This window comes from Triticum dicoccoides, chromosome 6A, assembly GCF_002162155.2.
Source record: "Triticum dicoccoides isolate Atlit2015 ecotype Zavitan chromosome 6A, WEW_v2.0, whole genome shotgun sequence".
In the NCBI taxonomy this organism is placed as follows: Eukaryota; Viridiplantae; Streptophyta; class Magnoliopsida; order Poales; family Poaceae; genus Triticum; species Triticum dicoccoides.
In genome coordinates, this window is record NC_041390.1 from 66,848,049 (window position 1) to 66,866,567 (window position 18,519).

At 50.9% G+C, this 18,519-nt stretch overlaps 2 protein-coding genes across 2 annotated transcripts; both read right to left on the reverse strand.

Annotated features, from left to right (window-relative positions):
• Positions 1 to 8,639: 8,639 nt before the first annotated feature.
• On the reverse strand, positions 8,640 to 10,514 carry LOC119314991. Its single transcript, XM_037589665.1, has 3 exons — positions 9,684 to 10,514; positions 9,426 to 9,588; positions 8,640 to 9,318 (listed from the first exon to the last, which is right to left on the reverse strand). The coding sequence occupies exons 1-3, from the start codon at positions 9,785 to 9,787 to the stop codon at positions 8,911 to 8,913; spliced, it is 675 nt and encodes a 224-aa protein (XP_037445562.1). The 5' UTR covers positions 9,788 to 10,514; the 3' UTR covers positions 8,640 to 8,910.
• LOC119315655 (pentatricopeptide repeat-containing protein At2g17140-like) lies at positions 9,841 to 15,078 on the reverse strand. Its single transcript, XM_037590193.1, has 4 exons — positions 12,590 to 15,078; positions 12,208 to 12,337; positions 10,556 to 10,644; positions 9,841 to 9,874 (listed from the first exon to the last, which is right to left on the reverse strand). Exons 1-2 carry the CDS (start codon positions 15,076 to 15,078, stop codon positions 12,208 to 12,210), a joined length of 2,619 nt encoding a protein of 872 aa, XP_037446090.1. The 3' UTR covers positions 9,841 to 9,874; positions 10,556 to 10,644.
• Positions 15,079 to 18,519: the final 3,441 nt, after the last annotated feature.

Here is an 18,519-nt window from a genome sequence, read left to right on the forward strand (position 1 = left end):
GGACAGATGTCAACGGTCCAATGGACAGGAGGTGCCTATAATACGTCGACACATGGCATGGGCCAATAGTGGCCTATTTAGGTTAAAAAGGTTGACCCATTTGACTTGGTCCAAATCTAGCAAGTCGGCCCATGGAAAGCCTGTTAGTGGCATGTTTGCATATAGCCCATTTACAGCCCGCTAACTCACGACCCGTTCTGGCCTTTCCGTAATCGGCCTAGAAACTCATGTGGGCTGTCCAATATAATTCCAGCCCATTGTAACTTTCGTTCCATTGATGGTCCATGACGTCTTTCGGCCCATATGGCCCTTTGTAACTCTTGGCCCTTTAACGACCCGTGGCGAAACTGGCCCATAATGAATAGTATATCACTTTATACCCATTAACGGCCCATTTTTTAGTTGGGTCGTATCCAACCCATGTCATCTTTCAGCCTTCTAAGGGCCCATTTACTCTTGGGCTCATTTCTAGCCCTCGATTACTTATGGTCCATTACTGGTCCGTTCCGCTAATGGGCCAAATTCAGCCCGTGGTTACAGTCGACCCGTTTGTGGCACGTTAAACCATTGGGTCGTTCTCATAGCGTCATCTATTTCGTCCCATTAACGACTCGTTATGCCTGTCGATAGAATTAAGCTCGTGATACATACTGGCTTGTTAACCGCTCGTTAAGGTCGGGCCCATAAACCGATGATTCCCATTTTAGCCCATTTATGACCCATATTGCGGTCCGTTATTGGTCCACGAATAGCACTACTCATGTTTGGCATATCGATCATACAACCCATAGAAGGTCCATGAAATTCGACGACTCGTAGAAGGCCCATGAATTCAACGGCCCGTAGAAGGCCCATGGTCACTACAACAGGTAGCAGTACCATGGTTACAGCGGTCCATATGTGGATCATGATTATTGTGGCCTGGTTCTCAAAAAAATGTGGCAACTAGCAAACCTCGAAAAATGAACCGCAATGACTACAAGCTAACAAATAAACAAGACAATAAGGAAATAAATAAGCAAGCAACTTACGCTGGGCTATTAAGTATGTTCACACACGAACACGTCACGTGTACACTCGACGCCGGGGGTGATGCACCGCAGCTCACGTCGAAAGAGACCCGACCGATAACGTGATACGCAGGACAGTCGGCGGGTGCTTTTGAAGACCCGAAACCCCACACTCCCGGGAGGGACCCCGTCAGGGAGTGCGGCGACAATGGGCTGGCCTAGGTGGATTCGCTCGCCCCTAGAGCCTTGACATTTGCAGCTCTCAAACACAAAGAACAACGAAGAATGAGAGAGAAAACGATGGGGAGATAAGATGTAGATGAAAAGGTAGTATATTGGTTTGCTCGATTATGTGTTGTTTATTCGGTCGTCACCTCTCATCTATTTATGAGGCGGCTGGACTTCATGTACAAGAAAAGGAGTCCAAATCTTTCCAAAATTACCCGAACTCAGATTTAGGTATGAGACAGCAGTTCGATTTTTGAGTCTCACGGGCCAAAAACGACCTCGGATGAAGATCATCCCAAAAGCAAATTTAACCGTTTCAACGAGACGAACAATTTTCAGGTTGAATTTTTTTCGATTCGAGGCCATCTTTAACTTCTAGTCGGACTCGGTCATGCAACTTTCTTGTTTGTTCAAGTTTTGTAGTAACCTTTGCAGGCTGTATGCTATCTCTGATGATGATGACTCCAAAAGCAAAGTTGACAGTTTCGACGATATGCACAACTTCCATGTAGAACACTTTTTCATCCGAGACCATCTAAATAATCTTTTCAGCCCATCTTTAGCTTATGATCGGATTGACCTTAACAATTTCCACTTGGCCGGCAAGCTTTCCACTTGGCCGGAAAGCTTTCATGCCGGCAACGCTTTCCACCCCGGCAAGCTCTTCACTTGACCGGCAAGGATTTCCACGCCGGGAAGCTCTCACGCTAGCAAGCTTTCTCATGCCAGCAAGCTTTTCATGCCAGCAAGCTTTCCACGCCGGCAAGCTTTTCACTTGGCCGGCAAGCTCTCACACCGGCTTTCATGGTGGCAAGCTCTCACACCGGCAAGCTTTGTCACGCCGACAAGCTTTCTCACGCCGGCAAGCTTTCCACGCTGGCAAGCTTTCCATGCTGGCAAGTTCCATTTAGCCGGCAAAGGCCGAATAACTCACGTGACCCATCAGACACCACCTAGGTGAGTGTCCGGTCCCTCGCGACACTTTTTCATGCAGGACCGATCCGCAGAGTGTTGCGTCTAACTTTTGCATGTTTATATCAAAACCAACCGATTCAACGAGAAGAAGACAATTCATGTAGATCATTTTTTTTCATATGAGGCCGTCTTGGGGGCGTAATCAGCCAAACAGTGATCTGAACATAAAATTAGAACTTTGAATACAGTTTCGCCTCCTAAGATGAGGTCAGATGGTGATGACCCAAACATGAAAGTTGCTCAGTTTGATGACACGAAACATTTTCATGTTGAAACCCTTTTTATTGGGGGCCATCTTAATTGTCTTTTGTACTATGCCAAAATCCGGTGTCAATAGTTGCCTCCGAATTTGTTGTATCACGAGATCCACTTGATAAACTTCTAATCTAAATCACCGCCCAAGCGCATGAGGACACATGGAGACGGGTTAGATTTTCATCCCAATTGACGTCCGCCTCTGATCCTCCCGCATCTATGTGATCGCTCATCTTTTATGTTAGTGTGTCTATAAATACTTTTTGTTATCCCGTGTATGTTAGTGTATTTATAAATATTTTTTGTTATCCCGTGGCAAGGCATTTCGCTGTTGTTAACTAAGGGGTTGTTTGGATTGTGACTGCCCTTTGCCATATATTGCCACATGATTTTTGCCATACTTGTTCTAGTTGAGTTGCTTAAATTGTTAGCCAAACTTTGATTTGCCTAAGGAAATCTTGCCACACTTTTTGTGTCTATAACATATGGGGTTCACTGCTCATAAAAAAAATCCTTGTTTTAGGTGTGGCTAGAACTTAGATGTGGCAGGGAAGCAAACATGTCACGAACTCATCCTCGCAGGATTGGATCGGGAGGGGAAAGGGGATGAGATCGAGACTTGGGGAAGAAGGTTCTCGCCAAGGGAGGAGGTACAGATTAGGTGGGGAGAGGTTCAGTTTAGAGATTACACATCACATGCCGTGTCTACTGGCCTACAGCTGGCTATATAGCCGTGCTCCACTTGTCCGCCTGGCCTGACTGGTGGGCCCATGCCAACTGGCCGCAGGGGACCCGCCATCACGCGTCCACCGCATCACCTCCTGGCGATGCAGGTGTGACATTCCCCACTCCTTCAGAACGGGCGCCGTCTTCAGGTTCAGCGTGCTGCTCGGCGTCTTCAGGTTCATCCCACGCCGGTGCTAGAGGAAAATGGCGGTGTAAGGTGTTGTAGTCCTCCCACGTCGTTGTCGTGTCGTTGTTGCGCCAGCGCACCTTGATCTGTACCAGAGCACTGCTACCACGCTTGACCATGCGGCGCTCCAGGATCTCCACCGGTTCGTCGTCGTGGCCGGCGAGGTCTGGAGGACGCGGCAGCTCGGAGAAGACCGGGGTGTAGTTCGGTGTGAACGGCTTGAGCTGGGACACGTGGAAGACTGGATGGATTCTGCTGTCCGCCGGCAACTCCAGCTTGTAGGCCATCTTGCCAATCTTGTCGAGCACCACAAATGGCCCGAAGTACTTGTACGCCAACTTCGCACAGGGCCGGTTCGCCACCGATGACTGTGCATAAGGTTGGAGCTTGAGGAGAACACTGTCGCCCACCTCGAAGGAGCGCTCCGTGCAATGCTGATCGGCCTGCTTCTTGAATCTGTGTTGGGCACGCAGAATGTGATCTCGCAGCCTTGCCGTGTGCACGCCCCAGTCCCACGGCTCACCGTCGATCATGGGCATCGTCTTGTCGTCCCAGAGTGCCATGGCGCCCAGGTTGGGCTCGATGCCGTACAGAGCTTTGAAGGGGGAGCATTTGATCGAGGAGTGGAACGACGAGTTGTACCAGAATTCAGCGGTCGGTAGCCAGCGACGCCATTGCCTGGGCGTGTCGTGCACCGCACAACGCAAGTACATTTCCATGCACTGGTTGACGCGTTCGCTCTGGCCATCCGTCTGGGGGTGGTATGCTGTGGAGAAGAGCAGCTTGGTGCCCGCACTGGCAAAGAGCTCGCGCCAGAGAGCGCTGGTGAAGACGCGATCGCGGTCGGAGACGATGGAGCTTGGAATGCCGTGCAGCTTGACGACATGATCCCAAAAAACCTTGGCCACCTGAGGAGCTTTGAAGGGATGACGAAGCGGAATGAAGTGCGCTGATTTGGTGAGGCGATCCACGACCACCATGATAGAATCGAATCCTTCCGATGGCGGCAATCCTTCCACGAAATCCATGGTGAGGTCGCGCCAGGGAGCGGTCGGCACGGGCAAGGGTGCGAGCGTGCCCGCCGGCTTGGACTGCTCGTGCTTGGCGTGCTGACAGACTGGGCACTGCCGCACATAGTCAGTGACGTCGGTCTTCAGGCCGTCCCACACGAAAAGCTTCTTGATGCGCTGGTAGGTGGCCGTCGCGCCAGAGTGGCCTCCGACCGCGCTGTCTTGCAGAGCGCTGATGATCTTGGTGCACAAGGCCGTGTTCTTGCCGATCCACAAGCGCTCCTGCTTGCGGATGAGTCCCTTGTATAGCTCGTACCTGTCATCGTCGGGGCTGTGGATCGCGAGCCGTGCCAGGCGATCCTGCGCCTCGGCGTCCGTGGCATAGGAGTTCGCCACCTCTTGAACCCATGCGGGCTGGCAGATGGAGAGCGCATCTAGGTTCAGAGACGCACCCACGCGAGAGAGAGCATCCGCGGCGCCGTTGTCGCTGCCGCGACGATAGCGGGACTTGAATTGGAGTCCCACCAGCTTGGCCATGGCCTTGCGCTGCAGATCAGTGGCGAGCTGCTGATCTTGCAGGTTGCAGAGACTTTTGTGGTCCGTGATGATGGTGAACGGGCCCCGTTGCAAGTACGCGCGCCACTTCTCCATGGCCATCATGACGGTGATGAACTCCTTCTCGTACGCCGACAGCCTCTGATTGCGCACGCCTAGGGCCTTGCTGAGAAACGCCACCGGGTGCCCTTCCTGTGCCAGCACCGCGCCCACGCCAGTGTCGCAAGCGTCCGTCTCGATCACGAACGGTCGTGCGAAGTCTGGGAGCGCGAGCACTAGCGTGGTCACCATGGCGCGCTTGAGGAGGTCAAATGCCACATGCGCTCTCTCGGTCCAGTCGAAGCCCTTCTTGGTTAGCAAGCTCGTGAGTGGCTTGGCAATGATGATGTAGTGCTCGATGAACTTGCGATAGTAGCCGGTGAGGTCGAGGAAGTCGCGGAGCTCGGTGGCAGATGAAGGGGTCGGCCATGCCACCATAGCTTGAGTCTTCTCCGGGTCCGTTGCGACGCCGTCCTTGGAGATGATGTGGCCGAGGTAGGAGATGCTGTCTTGAGCAAACGAGCACTTGGACTCCTTGGCGTAAAGCTGGTGCTCGCGGAGCAGAGCGAGGACGAGGCGAAGATGCTCCAGGTGCTCCTCCAGAGTTTCACTGAAGATCAAGATGTCATCCAAAAATATGATCACGAATTAACGCACGTACTTGGTGAAGATTGCATTCATGAGGCACTGGAACGTGGCCGGTGCGTTCGTCAGCCCGAACGGCATGACCTTGAAGTGGAAATGGCCATGGTGTGTCTTGAATGCCGTCTTCTCTTCGTCGCCTGCGCGCATGCGTATCTGGTGGTAACCAGCGCGGAGGTCCAGCTTGGAGAAGAAGGCCGCTCCCGCTAGTTCGTCGAGCAACTCGTCGACTATGGGCAGTGGAAATTTGTTCTTGACCGTGGCGTCGTTGAGCCAGCGGTAGTCGACGCAAAAGCGCCAGGTGCTGTCCTTCTTCTTGACGAGCAGCACAGGCGCGGCGAACGGGCTCATACTGTGCTCGATGACGCCTGACTCGAGCATCTCGCGGACTTGGCGCTCGATCTAGTCTTTTTGGAGGGGCGAGTAGCGGTACGGGCGCGAGTTGGCGTGGCGCGCGTCATCCACCAGGGTGATTGCGTGATCGTAGCGGCGGTGAGGAGGTAGGCCCTTTGGTTCGGCGAACACGTCGGCGAAGTCCGTCAGAACGCTCTGAACACTTGGTGGAATTTTGGTTGCAGGTGGCTCTGATGCGCGGGGCAAATCCAGCACGGCCATGTACCAAATGTCATTGCTGGCGTGCCATTTGCGCAGCTGCTCGGGCTCGATCTCCTCCACTTTCTCGGGCTGCTTCGGTCAAACACCTTGCAGGGTGATCATTGTGTCGTGGTACTCGAATGTCAGCGTCTTGTCGAGCCAGTGGCAGCTCATGGGACTGAACTACTCCAACCAATCCATGCCGAGCACGCCGTCGTAGGCGCCCAACTCTAGTTGACGCATATCGGTGGTGAAGGGGTGACCCTGAATCCACCAGTTCAGCCCTTGCACCATGCTGTTGCAGGTCATGCGTTCGCCGTTGGCCACACAGACCTCCACCGCGGGTACGGGAATGGTTTGGGCATGCACGCGCTCGGCGAACGCCTGGGAGATGAAGCTATGCGTGCTCCCTGAGTCCACCAGCAGCAGCATGACTTGATTGCCGACGAGCGCGCGCAGACGAATGGTGCGCGGCGACTCGGTGCCGGCGACCGCGTGGGTGGAGAGCACGCAGCACTCTGGTTCAGGGTCTTGATCAGCCGGTGCATCGAGCAGGTCCATGGCGTGCACCGCGTCATCGCTCAGTACTTCTCCGTAGTTGCCCACCTGAATCGTGAGGAGTTGTGTGGCCTGCTTGCATCGATGGTCGCGGGAGTAGCGATCACCGCATTTGAAACAGAGTCCGTTGGCGCGGTGGTGCTCCCGCAGCTGTCGCTCGTGCGCCAGGTCGTCGTTGGGGGCGGCAGCGCCGCCTGGCTGTGGCGCCCCCACGGCTCGAGGAGGAAGCGGCAGTGGCGGTGGTGGTGGAGGAGGTGGTCGCCCAGCCGGAATGATCCGTGGTCGAGCACGTTGCGTGCTGGCTTCTTCTTCAATGATCCGGGCCAACACCGCCGCACGTGTGATGCTTGATGGCTCCTGAAGGCGAACTGCAACCCATAACTCGTCGCGCAAGCCCAGCAGAAATTGGGTGATGAACAGCTTGGGGTTGAGCGACGCATCGAGGCGAGCAAATGGTACATGTGGGTCTCGAACGCCGTCCGGTAGCCGGTTTGGCGTAGTTGCAGCAACTTATGCATCTCCATCTCGAATTCGTCAGGCGCGAATTCAGTGATGATTGCCGCAGTGAACTCCTGCCACGACGGCGAGCGATGAGTCTGTCGATACGCTTGGTACCAGTGTGCGGCGTGGCCGTCGATGTAGAGCGACGCCGTTGTCACCCAGCTGTGTGGAGGAACGCGATAGAGGTCGAAGTAGGTTATGCAGCTGTCGATCCAGAGGCTGGGCGCGTCGCCGTCGAAGTGTGGGAAGTCGTGCTTCGGTGGCTTGACCGTGTACTCCTCGCGCTGCCCGGTGTGCGCGTCGCGGCCCGCCACGAACGCGTTTGTCTGCCCCACGCCCGCGTAGGACAGGGCGTGCCGCGTGGGTAGCAGCGGTGGTCCGTTGTTGGCGAGGCGGACGGCTGGGCCTTGAGGACGAGCGCCGCGGTCGTGCTCCAGTGAAGTCACCGCAGAGGCTTGGGTGTCGCCGTCATGGTGGTCGGCGGTGTTCGGGCGGTGGCGCTCGGCTGCGGGCGGCGAAGGTGGTAGTTCGCGCTGCTGCTGCCAAACTTCATTGACGTCGGCTTGGGTGAGGTCCAGCTGCTTGCGGATGTGCGCCAGATCCGCGGAGACTTGAGTGTTGAACGCGATCTGGGCCTCGCGCTGCTTGTCGCTCGCGAGCGTGGTCTCATCGAAGCGCTTCAAGAGCGCCTGCAGCATGGTTTTGAGCTCTCCCGTGGATTCCGACATGGCGGTGATGATGTGACGGGTCTGGGCGGAAGGTTTGCTGGGCGGCGCCGTCGCTCTTGCTCCAAATCAGGCCAACCCCGCTGGGGATTTCGAGCGGATCTCGCCGAAGCAAGACCGCACCCGCAGCGATGGATGTTACGGCAGGATCGAGAGGATATGAGGGCAACGAAATTTCTGGGGCAAAACCTGAGCTCTGATTACCAACTGTCACGAACTCATCCTCGCAGGATTGGATGGGAGGGGAAAGGGGATGAGATCAAGACTTGGGGAAGAAGGTTCTCGCCAAGGGAGGAGGTACAGATTAGGTGGGGAGAGGTTCAGTTTAGAGATTACACATCACATGCCCTGTCTACTGGCCTACAGCTGGCTATATAGCCGCGCTCCACTTGTCCGCCTGGCCTGACTGGTGGGCCCATGCCAACTGGCTGCAGGGGACCCACCATCATGCGTCCACCGCATCACCTCCTGGCGATGCAAGTGTGACAAAACAGCCCCTCCATGATACTCTCGTGGGAGAGGTTCATAACCTCTACCCCATTTTCATTGACACAAACCGCTGAAGAATATGAAAAACTGATCTAAAAGTACTCTTCGAGACACTACAATGAGTTGGGGCAGGGATTTGTCAGTATTCACAAAAATGGCCGAAATAAAAGCACCGATGTCACAAAATACAAGCATATCGCAGCCCCAAAAAGATACACGCAAGCCAGTGACCCGCAAGAAAATATCACTACCTAACCACCGGGGATGGCAAAGTGCTAAGCCAGCTTCGATAGGAACGAGAAAAATTGGGATCGCAGATCTAGAATTGGAGAAGCATAAAGTGATAAATCTGAAATTGTGTCTCACAACTTTTACTGCCGGCAGAGTGGCCGACAGCCTACTAATGAATCAAATCGTTAAATCCACTGCACAAATTTGCGGTATTCATGTTTCCATCTGCACAGCCGGCTGCAGAACCTCCTCTGTTCGTCGTCCTCGTCCCAGGCCTCCGCCGTCTCCATCTCCCCGCACCGCTGGTCGGCGCAGGGAGCGGCAGGCTCGGCCGTCCTCCAGCGGCGCATCGTCAGCCTTCTCATGACCGAAGCAGCCTCTCTGCGTACGGAAGCAATCTTGATCTTGCTCTTTGTTCTTGCTGCAGAGCATCCCTCCAGATATCCCATTGCCTCCTCGATGCCTTCGATATTGTAAGCGTCACGCAGCATAATCATGCCGATGGTGTAGGCCGCGACGGCATGGCCGTGCTTCATGGCGTGGTGGAGGTGCCGGAGCCCGCTCTCCTTTCCCCTATGGTTGCAGATTTCCTCCTGCCAAAGGAAGAAAATGTCAGAATCGTAGCAGTTGGGTTGGTTAGCGCGTGAACAACTGAACATGATGCAATTCTGTAAGATAGTATCTGTGCTTCAGATGTTACCAGGCCGAGGATGTAGGACGCTTCGGGGTTGCCGGTGGCCGCGCACTCCCCGAGCACCGAGAGGAACCTCTCCTTGTCCCACCAGTGCAGACGCCACTCCCTGTCCACCGCCATGCACCGGCCCACCTCCCTCGCCGCCGTCGCGTCGCGGAACACCTTGCATCTGAAGAGATACATGCGCATGATATAGCACCTTGCATCATTTCACAATCACAGCCAAACATCAGAAAGGAAAGGAATAATTAATTGGTCACTTACGATCGCCTGAGGCTGACGATGTCGTCCAGGGGCGTCGTCGACTCCCCCGCGATTCTGGCAGTCACCTCCACCAGGATGTCGGAAGGGAGGCCGGCGATGCCCATGCCAGACGGATCAGCCCCTCCCCCTCCTTGCCCCGTGAGCCCCTCCTCCGTCTCCTCACCCCAATCCTCCTCCTCGTCCCCTTTTGCCTTGTTAAGGTAGATGATGACCAGACCAGAAGCACGTGTAAGTACAGCCAATTATAGCAACTTGCAATGGCGGTTGGCGGAAAGGAAGTTGTTTGTGGTCACAGAGAAGCGGTGGGGGGCATAAACCAATCTATCACGCAAGGACCAAGAGGAGATACTACTAGTTTATTATAGTTGGATGGATGTCTAGCTAAGCTTCCGCGTGGGGTCTCAGATGTCAAAGCAAACCAGCTCTCGTTTCCATTGGTTGGTTCACTGCACGGCTGCAAATTTGCTGACGTACTAGAGAACAGTGATGCATTCTACTAGTTGCCGAAGAATGAGAAAGTGAACAGGGCCACCTATTTTATTCTATATGAAAAAGATTGTGCGCTAAAAATATGTAACCTTGAAATGTCTGTATTAAGAAGAATATTGTACTGGTGCGAAAAGGGTCTGATTTATACACTAAAAAAAGTAAAAATATGCTGGTGCTAAAAAGGCAAGCACAAATGTCTCTTTCTTTGTTTCCACAAGCAGAGGTTGGGAACTGAAATTTTGTCACGATGTAGCTGTGAATTTATATACTAGCATCTAAGACGTTTATCTAGCATCTCATGTACTAGTAAAAATATCTAAGTTTGAGAAAGAAAAAATGCATTAAAACAAAATTTGTAGTCAAATTGGGTGAGTGGTACTCACCAGTATGCAATCTGGAACAGCATCAGGGCATGTCGCTGTGCACAACATTCGTGACAGCAACTACTCCAAATCACCAGTGAATCTTCTCTCTATACAGCAGCAAGCAAAAAAAGGATTGTTCAGAACAATTTTATGTAGGCTGTACGAATCAAACTGTTCTTTATATAGTACTGCAGGCATACTAGTTCACATCTCAGAACAGTGTGGAACATTGGTTCCTGATCAGTAGCACTCGGGCATAAAGCGGGTAAATTGGGAAACTTAGATATATGACATTGCAACTTTGGCGATTCAGAGAAATGCCATCACTATTTTGCTCTTTGAGAAAATGACACCACAACATTGCAATACTCCTGAAGATGCCATTATGCAAAATTTCAGACCAAAATGCCCATGCCTTCTTCCTTGCTCTTCTCCTCCCTCCACTGACCTCATTTTCCTCAATCATGGCAGCACAGTCTCTTCCTCCCTCTCTCACCTCTCTTCCTTGCCTTTCTTTGCCACATGGATTCGACCTCAATGCCACAGCCTGAGCATGGGATCCCCATCACAATTTCTTCCCAGAGATTAGAATTACCATCCAAGGCCATCCAAACTCATTCTGCGATCCACATCTCATCCGCATCTGGTTGCTCTGTGGCTCCCATCTCCTCTAAATCCGACAGTGAGCCGGCAACGAGAGGCCAAGGGGAATATTGAGATGGAGCTTGCTGCTGGATTCAGTAAAACAGCCATGGACCCCATCTCCTCTAGATAAGGCAGCAGGAATTTGAGGCGGTCTTCAAAATGGAGCTTCCCGATGGATTCCATGGCAGTCATGGGAGGGCAGAGGATGCTGCGAAGAGTTGCAGACAGCCTGAGGAATCGAAGCTTAGGAGGGGACCCATCCATGGAGGCAAGATGGTAGGTGCAAGGGGCAGAGGAAGATGGACACCATGAGGACGGCACCAGCGGCAGGCTGGACACGCTTGCCGAGGGGGGCGGGAGTGGAGGACGTCGCTGGCCAGCACGGTTGCAGGTCACTGTTGGGAAAGGAGTGAGGGAGGGAGGAAGGAGAAGAGAAGGAAGAAGACATTGGCATCTCAGTCTGAAAATCTATATGATGGCATTTAAAGTTGTAATGGCATATATCTAATTTTCCCAAAACTTGGATCAATACACATTACAGCCTAAAATCCATATCCATTCATCCAAATTTGGAGTATTACACAAAGTTCCTTTCCCAACAGTGACCTGCGCGAGGGGTAATACAAAGAGAAAGAGACATCGATACTCACCAGCGGCGGCACACCCAGCAACAGCAATCCTCCGTTGCAGCCGTCCGACAGCTGAGCACCACGGAGAGGCAAGCGAGAGAGGCTGCGGTGGCGCACAGAGACAGACCTAGCTAAGGCAAAAGTGATGGCAGGCAAGGCGTGTGTGATGCAAATGGGTTTCCCTATATACACCGCGGCTATTTATTTTCTTCTATATTATAAGGGTTTCAGTTACACCGGTGGTCAGAAAGCGCGTACGCTATGGTAGAACAGTCAAACAGAGTTGACTGGTGAGAAATCAATACAACCTAAACATGTGAGTTTGTAGTCACAAGCAACTTCTCAGGCTTTCCATACATGTCATTATTTAGGGCTTTAGGGTGATGAGAGACTTACTCAGCCACTGTTCTCAAGTACATAAATGTCATCATCCTGCTGCCTTTTATGCTCGTATATATTGCCTCTTTGGCCCCATCCTGTTCTCACTCTATTGGTAATTTTCATAATCGTGCGAGCACTGTCATCTCTGCATTTAAAAAATGAAGTCAGAGTCATTGCAGCTCAACAGAGAAAGTGAACTTTACTATCTTGTTAGAGTTAGTTTGTGTTTCTTGTAAGATGAAACCTTGCATCCAAATAAACTCTGTTTAAACAATATGCCTTGGTTATTTTACTAAATTTAAACAATATTTCATAGTCTAAGCGCTACAGAATCATTGCATCAAATAAACAGATGATTGAAGTAAACACATAACGAGAAACTTGATCGTGATAATACCTGTGCAGAAGGGAATGCCAATCACTTTCAGCATACTTGTCATGCTCATGCTTCCGGCTTCCAGTGGTAACCACACCAGAAACAGCAGCATGACCAACATTACCATCTGCCATTTCCATCATCTTTTCCGACAGTACATCAGCATCCTGCTTCTTTCCCGTTTCACTTAGTGCATCTATGACAGGCATGAATGTGGCTGGATCAAATGAATATCCTTTAGCTATAAACAACTTGAGAAGACTATGTGCTTGGTCTGCCTCATGAACACTGCAGAGCCCCACGATGATCTTCTTATATGGGAAACTTTGGATAGGGATTCTCATTTCAAGTGCTATTTCAAGAATGTTCTTGGCTTCTATCCACCTAGCATAAGTGGAGAGTTCGGCGCACATTAAGCAATAGAGCACTTCCTTCTGACCACATGTACTCAAAGCAACATCAAATACCCTCTGAGCTGCAGAGAAATCTGCAATCTTACAAAAAGCCTTGATCAACAAGCCAAAAGAAGTCACATTAGGAACTATTTCATTCTGTAACATTTCATCTAACAAAGGCATTGCTTCGTTCATCATTCCTTGTTCACAAAAGGATTTTATCAAGCTATTGTAGGTCATGACGTTAGAAGAGATCCCCTTCTCCTTCATTTCACTCATCAATTCAAGGATTTCATCCGACATGTGTTTTTCTTGAAATCCCCAAATCAACAAGTTGTATGACCTTGTGCTTGGATTGAAACCTTTCTTTTCCATGTCTCTCAGAACCTTAATGGCTGAAGATGTCTTGCCATGGTTGCAATAACCGTGAATAAAGGTATCATATATAACTGAATCAGGAGAAATATCTTTTGCTATCATCTCAAGTAATCGTTTCTTTGCTTCGTCGAACCTTCCTTCTTTGCACAATGCATTCATCAAAGTTGTGTAAGTGATTCGGTCAGGTAGACATTTTTTGCTGAGGAAAGAATCACTCGCTAAACTTGAAAACGAACTACCCAATCTGCCAAGAGACAAACTTCCTTCATTCCACATTTCATCGACAATGTCCATAGCCATATCTAATTTACTGCTTCTGCATAGTCCATCAATAATGATATTGCAGCTTGTTGTATCCAAGCTATATCCTTTCTCACCCATCCTCTCCAACAACCTTTCTACCTCTGTAGTCCTACCAGCTTTCCACAAACTCTCCAGCAAAACATTGTAAGTGAACAAATTTGGGGCACACCCCTTCTGTGCCATCTCATCAAGGATCCTGTTGGCAGCGACAGTGTTTCCCTTCGAGCAATAAGCACGGAGCAAACTAGTATAAGTCACAACATCTGGTGTCATCACACCACTCCTCACAAAATCTTCCACTCTCCTTACATCAAACGACTTGCCCTCCTTACACAATCCATCGACAATGATGTTGTATGTATAGCTATTAGGCTGGACACCCTCATGAGCCATCTCGCTCAGCAACTCTTGCGCCTCTCCGATCTTACCATTCCTCACCAATCCTGACAACCAGCGGTTGTAACTCTCGACCTTCCTCAGGAACCCACCACATCTCATAATGTCCACCAACACCCTTGCCTCATCCACCATCCCGGCATCACAGAACCCGCTGAGCATCACGTCGAACGTCACCTGGTCAGGCCTCGGCAGACCTGGCTCCAGGGCCTCCTGCATATCATTGAATATCCTGTATGCCTCCAGCACCCGGCCAGCCTTGCAGAGCGCAGAGATCCTGCCATTGAACGTGACCACATTGGGCGAGAGCCCCTGCGCCCGCATCCGTTCCACCAGCCTCTCAGCCTGGTCCACCTGGCCCTCCCGGCAGAACCCCGCCACCACCGTGTTGCAGACCACCAGGTTCATCCTCGGCATTTCGTCGAGCACCCCAAGCGCGTCGGCGCTCCTGCCCGCGCGGCAGTACCCTCGCGCCAGGATCCCGAAGCTGAAGTCGTTCCTGGCGGGCATCGCGTCGAACACCCTGCGTGCGAGGTCCATGCGGCCGGCGGCACAGAGCGCCTGCAGCAGGGTGTTGCGGGTGAAGACGTCGGGTGCGGCGCCGGAGAGGAGGAGATCCTTGTAGAGCGACTCGACGAGGTCGAGGCGGGACTCGGCGAGCGCGGCGAGGAGGAGGCGGTTGTAGACGGGGGTGGGCGGCGGGCGGAGCGCGGGGCCAGGGAGCGCGCGGAGGGAGCGGAAGGCGGAGAGGGAGAAGTCGAGTGGGACCCGCGGGGAGGCGGATGCGGCGGAGAGGAGCGCGAGGAGGTGCGGGGCGGGGTCCGGGAGGGAGAGGATGTGGGCGAGGAGGCGCGGGAGGAGCGGGTGGCCGGAGGGATCGGCGGCGAGGAGGCGGGAGAGGAACGAGGTGGAGTGCGGCGGCGGAGGGGATGCCGGGGAGGAGAGGTCGAGGAAGAGGCGAAGCGCGGCGGCGGGGTTGGCGGCGTTGCGGCGGAGGAGCGCGAGCAGGGGGGTGGCGGCGGAGGGGGAGGTGGACATGGGAGGGTCGCGGCCGCGGCGAGGGCGGCGGCGGAAAGGGTTTAAACGTGCCCCCGCTGGCTGGCTGGCTGATCGGTGGGGTACACTGTTAGGTCAACGGTCCAGTTCTCTCTCACTGCTCTGTGGGGCCAAATCGTCCTACTGTCACTGCTCTGTGGGGCCAAATCATCCTAGATCGTGAGCTCACTAGAAAACCATGCTATGCATGTTCATGATCACCAATCTACAATTGCCACATGCTTTTTCTTTGCAAGGAACTGGAGGGTTTTATTCAATCAAACGGGCTCCAACGGTGTCCGCCATCAGGCGAGTCACCAGAAACCCAGGGGAAGAGTACATCCAACAATCTGTCATCTCCAGTGTGCAAGCATTTTTCGCACACAAGTGGGCGGGTACATTAGGATGCCTCTTTACATGATGAATACTAAAAGAGGAAAAACTATCTGCTAACCCTTCAATATCTAGAAGCACTGGCGCTATCAAAGAGCGCGAAGAACGGCGCGAGTTCCAGAGATCGACCAGATCTTGACTGTCAGTCTCCATTTGTACTTGCTCAAAGCCACGAAGCTTTGCGAAGACTACACCTTCACGGAGGGCAAGAGCCTCTGCAACAAGCGAGTCAGTGACGCCATGGACCGGCTTGCACCAGGCATCGAGGTACCTACATCAACATTAATCTTGATGCAATCTTTCTCAAATCTGGAGTCACACAAAATGTCCTGAGACCAAGTTGCTGTATGGAGCTCTAGAAGCTTAATGTTGAGCCACTCCCTCGCCTTTCTCCGGAACATCTTTGCATGTGTGCACTTTATCAATGCATGATACAAGTCTTCATCTGCATCAAAGGCAGACTTTGCAGCGTGCCAATTGAGCAATGTGTCTGTGCTTCAAATTGCTCTCAACAGTTAGAATTTTTCGTAGCACTAGCCACCAAAACACACGAACTTTTGGCACAACCTTGAGCTTCCAAAGTCTAGACTAACACTGTTTCTGAGTCTCTGAAGATTCTGTCACCGTCCCTTCCCCTAGAGCTGAATGCTCGTTATGGGTCACCAGAGCGCGGTACGCGGATTTTACAATGTAGTTTCCAGACTTTTCGGCAGCCCATGCCCATGAATCAGCCCCTCCTCCAACACCCAAAGGGATGTTTAAAATAGCACCAGCTTCTAGGGTTGTAAAGTTTTTTTTTCACCAACTCAGTCTTCCATAAACCCGTTTCAACGTCAATCAGGTCTGCCACATGAGGAATGTTAGCATTTCTGATTTGAGCTGATGGATGTAGCGAGAGGAGACCTGGGATCCAGCTATCATGCCAAGTGGACACGGACGAGCCATCTCCAATTCTTTTTACCAAGCCGATCTTCAAGGCCTGTCTCCCTGCAACTATTGCCCTCCAGGTGGCTGACGCATGTTTAGGAATTGTAGCGTCCATAAACTCACTTGTGGGGAAGTATTTTCCTTTTAAAACTCGCACGCAAAGAGACTTGGGTTCGTTATTAGCATCCACCCCTGCTTCCCAAGAAGAGCTAGATTAAACAGTTCCAACTTTCTAACCCCATCCCGCCCGCAATCTTTGGCTTGGTCAGAGAGTCCCAATCGATCCAGTGTAATTGCCACATGCTCACATTCTTAGCTCATGCTTACAACAACTTGATTCTGGCAAAACACAAAGGAAATGACCTTCCAAATACTTGATGGCCATAATTTCTTTTTGAAGAATGGCAACGAATCTAAGGGTTTTTGGTTGACAAAATTTCTAAGGCTAAGGAATGCGGAATGTAAAGAACGCCGATCTACCGTAGTTGTTTAACAATCACCACGCTAAGGGCAACTCCACCATGTGACTCAAACAGACACACAATGTGTTTGTTTTTTATTCGTTTGGGTCGGTCAAGCGGGCACTAAAGTTCGGCCGTGTCGGCCGGGCCATAGATGCGTGTTGGTGTAATCGAGTGCCCCTGAAGGTTTTGAAGATTGTTGGACAGAAATAGTGAGTGGTTAATGTGTTTGCTAGTGCACACAGAGAGATATAGTCACTGGAGTTTGGAGAAGATTGATATAATCTTTGAAGAAGTTTGTTATAAACTTCTGAGAGTGTTATCTGTGCATGAGAGAAGATTGCTAAGCTTCGAGGAGTTTGCTACCGAGAAGATTGCGTGTTAGAGGAGACCCCCAAAAATGCTGCTAAAGTGAAGCAATTGCTAAGGAGTGCGGTCCGATAGATTTTGACTGCAGTGAAGAAGAATGAAGACGAAGCGAAAACATAGTTTTTTCTTACTTTAATTTTCTTAATTTGAGTCATAGGATCACCATACTATTAAGAGGGGTTCAAATATTTTGATACTTTTGTCTAGTTTTATGCTTAACCGAAACTTATCCCAAGCGAGTGAAAAGAAATATCTCCATGCGCAAAGTTATTTATTGCCAGCCAGAGACGAAGTTCTTCTGGGCTGCAAAAGAAATGATTTAGGTGAGGAGTCAACTTTGCTTGTTCCTCGAGTAAAATTGGCGTGTGAGTTTGAAATCTGATTGTTGGGAACGTGTCGATTGACCATTGGCCGGTCTGCAAGCCATTGAACGTGTCGAGTAAAATTGGCGTGTGAGAAGATTGATTGAGAAACTCTCTCCGAAAGATTAGAGTAAATCATTCTGAGAGAAAAAACAAGAGTCAGATAACTTAAACAATGGTTGAGCATCGCAAAGATCTAAGTTGAGAGTTCTTGTACTTATTACTCTTGAGAGCTGTTACTCTCTAGATGGTTAAGCGTATGTCTGAGTGACCAAGAGTAATTGTCGTCTTCGAAGGCAAAGTTTGTTGATGGTTTGGAGATTGTCGATAAGAATCTATCACGAGAGAAATCAACTAAAGTTCAAGGAACTTCACGTTGAGAAGAATAGGATGAAGAGATGTTTGCTCCTGTGTTCAATCACACGTCTCCCAAACCAGACGTAAGTCTTTTGCAGAATAGTGAACTAAATCTACCAAATACTTTGTCGCCACCGAGCACCACCAGGTTTCTTTCTCATTCCGAAATTACTTCTTGAACTTATCTTTCGCTCAGTTGTATCTATTGTGTTGTTCTTCGGTACAATTCTATTGGCTTACATTTCATACAAATCTATATGTATTGTGACCATGTCGTGTTGTATATTTGCATTCGATGTACTTATGTTTGTATGCATGTATGTTCTTTGATTTACATCTGGTGCTACTTAGTTATTCACCTTAGTCTTGCCCTGATGAACATCTCACAGTAGTGTGCATATTTTCTATCTGAGCTCTGGCAGTAACTTGTCATAGAAAATATATTATGTCCGCTATGCTATGTTTGCGTTCAATTGTAGTTTTCTTTTGTAGTCCAGCATCTACATAGTTTGTATCGCTGTGTTGTGCTGAGAGATTTCAAGTTTCGAAAGAAAAATTAAATCTCCCATTAACCC